Consider the following 8,964-nt stretch of genomic DNA (forward strand, 5'->3'; position numbering starts at 1 on the left):
ATGCTGCAGGTGGTAGAGGAGCAACAAGCAGCTCTAGGGATCCGTCCCCTAGTAAGAAATCACAGGAGAAAGGGAACAGTGTTTCATGGCATTGCTCGAGGCTGATTTATGACCTCCCAAGGGTGGCGAACGCTGCATTCCCCAGCTTTAATAGAGGGGGCAGGGTCTGATGTTCCCTCAGCTGGAACACAAATGAATAAAAGCATCAGGTTCTCTAGGACCACAATCCCATCTCCTTCAGTGGGTGATCCTTCAGCTCCCCGCGTCCATATAGATATATATGTTGTCCCCCTGTCATCCTCTAAGGACACAGCAGCCGCAGTAGCAATCGCCTGAAGAGACCACGGGCAGGGTCAATCCTTGCAGCCTCCACCAGTCGCCGCTCCATGATGTGGGAACTGCGCTCCATAGCCTTCACCCGGGCTGTCTTCGCAGAATTTCTGGCAACTTTGGTCTTCATCCTCTTTGGCCTGGGCTCTGCTCTGAACTGGCCCTCGGCTTCCGCCCCAAGCATCCTTCAAATCGCGCTGGCTTTTGGCTTGGCCATCGGCACGCTGGTCCAAGCCCTGGGGCACATCAGTGGAGCCCACATCAACCCGGCAGTGACGGTGGCTTGCCTCATCGGCTCCCAAGTCTCTTTCCTCCGCGCAGTCTTCTATGTGGTGGCTCAGCTCCTGGGGGCTGTGGTGGGGGCTGCCATCTTACACGAGATCACCCCAGCAGACTCCCGTGAAGGCTTGGCTATCAACAAGGTAAGACTCCAGCCCATGGATGAGCTTGGGAGGGAGCAGGAAACACTGGGCAGGGCTTTTGGGAAGGCTGAGGGATGTGAAGAAGGGTTTTGTGGCCAGCAAAAACCCTCTTTATTTAGTGTTGGGTAGGAAGCCACTGCCAGCTGCAGCCCAGCACCACGAGCCTGCTGCACCAAGGGTCCTTCCAGGAGCAGGGATGAAGGCAAGACTCCAGGTTGCCTCCTCTGCTTTTTAAGAGTAAAAACAGAGGTATGATCCAGCTGGCCACATAGACACCTCCCTTATAAGACAAAGCCACCATCATCTCAGTTTTATCTGAGTCTGTATTGTGGAGAAGCTGGATTCAGAGGAGCCCAGGTGTTTAGGGAAGGATATGACCAGAAGTGTCACCTCTCCATTCCTCTTGCCGCAAGCTCGTCCCACTTCCCAGTCCTGGTGTGGGTCCGGGCAGCCTTTTCTCCCCTCTGCACTAGCAATGTCACTATTTACAGGCTGCTGTGCCAGATTGCCAGCAATGGGGATTTTGCGCCGGGGGGTGGGAGCGAGGTCTAATTCCCAGTTTTTCATTAGACAGCACTGCTCGTTAGCTGCTTCCCATTGTGAAGGGGTGGCCACACCAGGTCCGGCTGGTTCATCCCAATGCCCAGCACACACGGGTGCCCTGGCAGTGCCACAAGCATCACAAGGATCCCAATCTGGTTTCACACACGCAGGGAAAAAAGAAAACTAGGCAGCCCTAGGAAGCCGTGAGGGGACTCCCCAGTGGTAACCCAACCTCCAACACCCCCTTCCCCACCAATGCACATAATAAAAACAGGGAAAAAAAAAATTTAAAAGTCACAGTGTTCACTATCCCCTCTCCATGCCCCACCACTCCTCTTCAGATGGATACAGGCAGCTGTGTCTCCTGTAGAGACGCCCATGCCAGGACCAGCATCACACAAAACCAAGCGAGTGGTGATGGGGGGGGGGGGGGGGGGGCGCAGCATGTTTTAGGAAGCGACACATGGAAATCCCCTTTCTTGCAGCAGGGAGGCACTGGCAGGACCCAGCTTTGCTGCCAAAGAGATTAAGAGGGTTCAAAAAGTGCTTGCAGATTAGTCTGAACAAGACTGTTTAGACTGATAATAGCTGAGATTTAATAAACCCAACAAAGCAAGGGAGACTTTCAAGCCACCCAGCTCTGTTGTTTATAGCTTAAACCACCTAAAAGAGGGAATAGGGATTTTGGTAATTTTTTTTTTCCCCTGTGGGCTGTTCATCTTGAGATGTTTGCACAAATTACTCTTAAAAAAAAGGGGGGGGGGGGGGGGATACTGGAGAGGAGAGAGAGCAAGATCTGACTCTGGATCTTGGCCAGGAGGGAAATTGCTGCCTTCATGGCATCACCGAGCAAAGCGCTTTCAGGATCAGCATCTGGGAGGACGCAGTGTCTGAAGCAGGAGTGATGCAGGGAAAGAAAGGGCAGAGATGTGCCAGAACAGGCTGGGGGAAGCGACAGTGAAGAGAGACCAGAGGCAAACAGGACTGCCAGCTGCAGATCTGGCTGACAGTGCTGCCAGATCCATCCAGATCTGGATGAAGAACCGTTAAGGAGTGTCAGAAAGCAGAGTTGGAGGAGAGGGAGTGCAACCAGGCACAGGCTCAGATCAAATGTGACAAACTCTTTCAGTCAAAAAAGTGTGGGAAGGGAATAGTTTTTTAATGCCAAAACATTTCTTTTTGACATTTTCAAAATGCAGTTTGTAAACTTTTCCAAAAGGCATTTTGCATTTTAAGTCTGAGGAAAAGAAAAAAATAATTCCTAGGGGGAAGAGAGGAGTGGGAAAAAATACACAAAGAAATGTCAATAAACCATTTCCTGCCAGGTCAATCAAGCATTACCCATTGACCCACTTTTCCTTTTACGTGGAGATTTTTTCCTTCTTTTCATATTGGTGCCAAAAATCTCACCTATTTCCTGTCTATTTGGTTCCCCCTGATTTTGGTTTCCCCCTCCGCTTTTGCAACCCAGTCACCAAACTTGCCTGTCCCTGAGACACATTTTTCCTCCCCTTCCAGCTGCACAACGAGACAACGACGGGGCAGGCAGTGACCGTTGAGCTCTTCCTCACCTTCCAGCTGGTCCTGTGCATCTTTGCTTCCACCGATGAACGCCGGGAGGACAACCTGGGCTCTCCTGCCCTGTCCATCGGCCTTTCCGTTGCCGTGGGGCATCTCCTTGGGGTGTGTAGAATGGGCTAATACTCAGCAATTTTTAGCTTGTCTTTGTGCTTTTGCCCAAAGCTTGCTTGGCTGCATGATCTGGGGTGGATGGGGGATTTGTAACTCACATGGTGCCCACGGTTTTCCAGTGGATAGAGGAGAAAAATCTCATCAAAGTTATAACAGAGCCATAGCCTGAGGCATGAAAAAGCTTAACCTGCTGGGCTCTGCTGCTCCTTGAGTCCTGTAGGGAGCTCCAGGGATCAGCGGGGTCTTCTATCCTGGCGTGAAGGCACTTGAGACCATGATAAGACTGGGAAGTATTTGGGATGGACACCCAGGGAAATCCCTCCTGGATGACAAACCAAAGCAGCCCCCAACACTCCCAGCCTCTCAGTGCATGCATTCAAACAGTAATGTTTACACCACATCTTCCATTCTTAATGCTCTGCAAGCCCACGTGTCTATGGGACTGTCCTTCTCCCACCCTCAGTGACAAGGAGCAGCATTTTTCTCCAGGAATAGGCACAGAGGAACTTGTCCCCGCAGTCCTTGTCACGCTGCAGGGCCACGTCACCCAGCCTGCAGCTGAGTTGCACCATGCTCAGGACACCTGTGCTCGCACAGAAGACGCACAAATACAGACAATTCATCCCTGTTGACACAGGTGGTGGAAGCTGCTAGCATCCCTTTTCCTGGAATAGGAGGGTGAAACATCAGCTTGTGAATGAATCATGCTAATAACACACCAGGATTTTTTAAAATGTGCTAAAAGGGCTTAGTGCTAACAGTAAGCGTGGTGTTTCTCGCAGATCCGGTACACTGGCTGCTCCATGAATCCAGCCAGATCTTTCGCCCCTGCTGTGATAGTTGGAGACTTCAGTGACCACTGGGTAAGCAGCCAGGTCTATGTGTTGTTTTAGTGGGATGAGCCCCCAGATTACCAACATTCCTCGAAACCTACGGAGCCGGCCAGATTCCTGGCATTTCCATACCAGCTCCCAGCTGGAGAAGAGATGTAGAGATTAGCAAAAAGAGGTGGGGCTGCTGGGTGCTTAATTGGCTTATCTAAGCAGGGTGCATTGCAACAGGAAAAGGGTGTGTGATTTATTGACCATGATTTACCAAAAGGAGCAAAACTAATGGAGAGTGGAGCTCTTCTTGCCCATACTGGGGACCTTTCCTGGTTCCAGTTGGATCTAGATACCCATTTTCCACCAGCTCCTCTGGGAACACTCTCAGGCATTTCCACCTGCAAAGAGCACGTTTGGAGCCAGAGCTGTGGTGGTTCAGAGTGTCCAGCCCAAGCTGGTATCCCCCTCCTCTCTACAGCAATGTGTAAATGGGTAGGAAGACACTTCTCCAGGGGAACCCAAATCATTAAGCATGCTCGTGATGGGCCTGTCATTAATGAAGATCACGCAGCTCTCAACAGAGGAGGAAAGACAGAAGAGGATAGTTAGGTATATTCAGGCACAACAGCAATATAAGCCCCCTGCAACACTCTTCAGAGATCTTGGTTCCTCTCCATCCTCCAAACTCAGGCTGGTTTTTGCTCACCCAATTCTTCTCTTCCCCTTTCCCTCAGGTCTTCTGGGTGGGCCCCCTGGTTGGGGCAGCAGCAGCCTCCATCATCTACAATTACATCCTCTTCCCGCAAGCCAAAACCTTCTCGGAGAGACTCGCCATCTTCAAAGGCTTCGAGCCGGAGGAGGACTGGGCGGAGCGTGAGGTCCGGCGGCGGCAGTCGGTGGAGCTTCACTCCCCACAGACCCTGCCGAGGGGGATGTCTGAGAAAGTGTAGCCAAATCTCCCCCTGGGCTGAGAGAGGAGCTGGGCAATACTCTGGCATCATTTTAGACAGTGCTTGTTCAGATGAACATTTCACCTCTCCCCTCTCTCCCTTCATTTTTTCTGGGGGACTGAAGTTGACTCATCTCCTGGGGGGATGCACCGTGATGGCCCAATGCACCTTCTGTCACCCAGCTCTCCCCATGGCTGATGGTTTTCTGATGCTGGGGGGAAAATGCCACTAAATCAAAACCACCGGTGTAGCAACAGGAACGAGGACACTGGGATCCTACCCTGGGCCAGCTCCTTCCACGTCCCCCTTGCAGAAGTTAGCGCTTGGTGGAGTTTGTTGCCCTCATGAAGAGCTCCAAGGCGCTGCGAGAGTTGTTATTACAGCCATTTGCTGGGTGTGGAGGTTGCCACCCGATGCCTCATTGCTGTTGAACTCCACTCACCTGTCCCCCATTTCTTCTCGCTGCCCGGCTCTTTGCACACACAGAGAGGAGTGCTCGCTCCATGCTACAAGTATCTCAAAAAATACAAGTTTTGCTGCTGCAAAGAATCAGATTGCCATTTACCACCCCCCATGGGATGCAGATATCCTTCGCTCACATGGAGGCTTTCCTGAGGAGACAGGACTGGAAGCATGTCCTTGAGTCCCTGCTGACCCCACCGGGGAGCTCTTGCAATGAGAAACCTCCTGATTTTCAGGCCAAATTCATCCACACCTTGTTTGTTCTTGGACCAGTGTTGTCCTTTAGCTTTGATGCTTCGTTTGTCTCCCTGGTTTTTGCCTTCTTTCCTCTGTTCCTGTTCCACTCCGATTCTCAGATGAGTAACACAAAGTGTTTAAGGTGTGGTCTTCTCCATCACTTGCTTCCTACAGCCCAGACCTTTTCCATGGCTGCATCACACCAAAGCCTCATAACCACCCCACCTCCTTCTTCTGCTGTTGGGACTTTGGGTTAGTCTTTGGGATGCAACTTCGCTCTTTCAACCATTAATTTAATCCCGTTTCTACTACTTAGCCTAAAAGTCATGCATTTCCAGCAGGGCATCCTAATGCTTCTTCCAGCTGGTGGGGTCTCCCCAGCACAGCACCATCACAAAATGTCATCACCGCGTTCAGGCTCTTTCTGCTAAGGCTGTTAATGGAAATATTCAGTAAGATCGGACCCAATTCCAAATCATAAGGAATATTACTGATCATTTTCCTCCCTCTGACTGTTTTGACATGAACCACCACCAAATGATGCTCTTCTCTTCTTCTTTATCCACTGTGCTCTACTTATACCAGTCTCCTCCTCCTTTTGAATTAATAATTTCCTCTGTTCCTCACTGTGCTTTTCCTCAAACATGTGCTAATTGCTGTTGCTGGAGAGAAAAGGAGAAAACAAGCCAAGACCAGGCGTTACTGTGGTCTTCATTTCACCCTGCCAAGTGAGGCTGAAGCACGGGAGCTCCTACATCCCCTCCTCCAGCTGTCATTCGATGTCCCCCATGCCACGCTGTGAAGCAAGGGGAGAAATTATCACAGATACCAAGCTTTATTTGTTGTAGCCAAGAATCCATTTTACTCTCCTAGTCAATTAATGCAAATATCCCCAAAAGGCTGCTATCAAAGTGCAGCAATTTTAGCACTGGTTTAACCCATTCTCTACCACAGTAAAAATATTAATTCTGGTCCTCCACTTTGTACCTTCAATGGCAAAGGAGCTTTGAATATTATTTCAGAAAATGCTTGTAAAAAAATATCTGTCTGTTCTCAGAGATGGGAAGTTAAATCCTGTTTCAAATCAATCAGATTCTATTTAGATCACCAAATACTCAGTTTTAAAAGTAGTTTGTAATTTTGTTACTTTTCAAAGGAAAACAAAACCCAAAGAAACTTACCCAGAAGTTATCCTCTCAATGATAAGATGCCATACAGCTGATTTTTTTTTTTAAGGGGGGGCAATATTCAAGTAATTACATGCTTCTTCCCCTTCGGATCTAAGCATTTAATTTATTATTTACCCTGACAATGTTTAAGACCCACATAAACTGCACAGAGCCCAGAAATGAGTTTTAATGTCTAATAATTACTGTACTCTTTCAAATAAAGTGCTTTAAATTCACTTCTATCCACTGAATTAGTACATGTGAATCAAATAATGACACATTTATGGTCATATAGTATATGTACAGTATATACGGTAAATAAAGCAACTTTCCAGACCCTAAATCCCACAGCCACCAGTGCAGCGCAGCCCAGTCCAGCTTCAAGTGCAGCTACCTCATGCCACCAGCCTGTTGATGTGCAAAAGTGACATTAAAAGGACAACCCCCATCTTGAAAATAGCGACCCACAAAATAAAAACCATCCCAGCTTCAGCACCCCTTGAATGCTCTGATTGGTGACCTGACTGGATTCTGGTCTCAGCAGGCCAGCGTTAACACAAAGCAATCTCACTAAACCAGATTTTCAGATGGCTACAGCAGCCTGAGTCCTCTCGAGTCAATCAGGAACACGAATTTACCTTCTCTGCAGAGCTGTGTCATTGACTTCAATGACACTTCCAAAACTTGCGTCGTCAGGAAACCAAGCCAGTCATTCCAGATTTACACCAGGACAACTCGAATTAGAGGGCAGGACCAGCAACCCAGAGATCAGAGCTGCCACAGACTAACCTAAAACCTTGCTAAGTTGATAACACTTTGTACATCAGACCTCAACAAAAGTGCTTTGAGCCAGGATTTGAAGCCATCCAGCCATGCCTATCCATGAGCTCATGACCCCACAATAAAGATCTGCAATACGTATTGCAGCATACATTAACTTTATTAGCTTCATCGTGGACCTGAAATCAAAATGAAAGTCACTGTACAATGTGTCTCAGATCACTTTACTTCTTACGTCCTGCCATCACTTGAGACCATGAGGCTTCCCTTCACAGCCTGTTGTCCCACCTCTGAGTTCTGGAGGTCCTCAGCATGAGCAGGTTTGGGGTGGTCATTCTGCAAAACACTATCGTTTCCTTGGGGTGCTGTGAAAATTCAAGACATGCCCAGACCCCTTTCCTTGACTTCGCTGCTTGGCTTCCATATTCAGCCCATCCTGTGGATTTAAGACACCAATTAAATGCCAAAGTACTGTACATCTTCAGCAGAAACATGTGATTTCACAGAAATACCTTTTGAACCACTGTGTTGTCACCCAGGGTCACACGGTTCCCTAGGACGACTCCCCCAGCCACCTCTGGTGAGCTCGCCATCCCACCAGGTCCCCAGGGGTCCAAAAGTACACAGTCTGACACTGGCTGTGTCTCAAGGCCTGGAGGTCTGGAGAGGCTACTGGGACCAGCATCCTGGGATGTGCTCCGCAGCATGGCACCAAACCAAGGCACCACAATATTTCCCAACACACCAGCCCTACCCAGAGGAGGAGGAACAGATGCAAAAGCTGATAGAGATGCGCAAAATGTTATTTTGAACAGTATCCTTGTCTATTCCAGTGAAGGAAATCTCCCTTTCTGCACACTCCTTTGCCTTCAACATCAGCCTTCACCACTGACCTCATGAAATGCACGCTGATGCCTTTTACAGGCGTCTTGTAGTTAGTTGAGACATTCCCTCATTTCAGCATCTCAACCTCATGAAGGAGGGTTGCAACACTTACCTACTGGTTTTTTACCTTGTGTAGAGGTGGGTGAAAGCAATCTGAAAGCATCCAAATCTCTGCTCCAAAGAAAGCTGAGTCAGTCTGTCCCAAGAGTGCAGACCTCAAACCCAGCACCCAAATTGCTTCTGCATCATGTGGCTGCAAATGGGGAAAGCGCAGTGCCTTACCTGGGGGAAAATGGGAAGAAAATCAACCTGGCTTGGATAAATCCAAACCCACCGGTATCTTGGAAATAATGGTGCAGGGCAAACTGCTGCACTCCTGTAGAGAAAGGCTCACATTTGTAGGACAGAGAGGAACAGAGCACAGCTTCAAACCTCAGAGATCAGAGCTGAGTCTCTGAATTTTGTGGCCTGACCTTGTACAAATCCTCCAGTTTAGGATCTTCAAGGCCATATGAGCATTCAGCTCCCATCTGGCACCTGTCTTGCAATGGCATGACCTACCTAGGATGCAGGCACATCATTATTTTTATGGATCTATTTATATATGTAGAAATATTTCCCAAGCATGTTTTCCTTGAGGAGGGGCCAGGAGGCTAAATCCATCCAGGAG

The 8,964-nt window shown here is 48.8% G+C and overlaps 1 protein-coding gene across 1 annotated transcript; it reads left to right on the forward strand.

Annotated features, from left to right (window-relative positions):
• Positions 1 to 248: 248 nt before the first annotated feature.
• Positions 249 to 6,871, forward strand: AQP2 (aquaporin 2). Its single transcript, XM_074807665.1, has 4 exons — positions 249 to 752; positions 2,814 to 2,978; positions 3,770 to 3,850; positions 4,546 to 6,871. Exons 1-4 carry the CDS (start codon positions 387 to 389, stop codon positions 4,759 to 4,761), a joined length of 828 nt encoding a protein of 275 aa, XP_074663766.1. The 5' UTR covers positions 249 to 386; the 3' UTR covers positions 4,762 to 6,871.
• Positions 6,872 to 8,964: the final 2,093 nt, after the last annotated feature.

Source organism: Strix aluco, chromosome 27, assembly GCF_031877795.1.
Source record: "Strix aluco isolate bStrAlu1 chromosome 27, bStrAlu1.hap1, whole genome shotgun sequence".
NCBI lineage: Eukaryota > Metazoa > Chordata > Aves > Strigiformes > Strigidae > Strix > Strix aluco.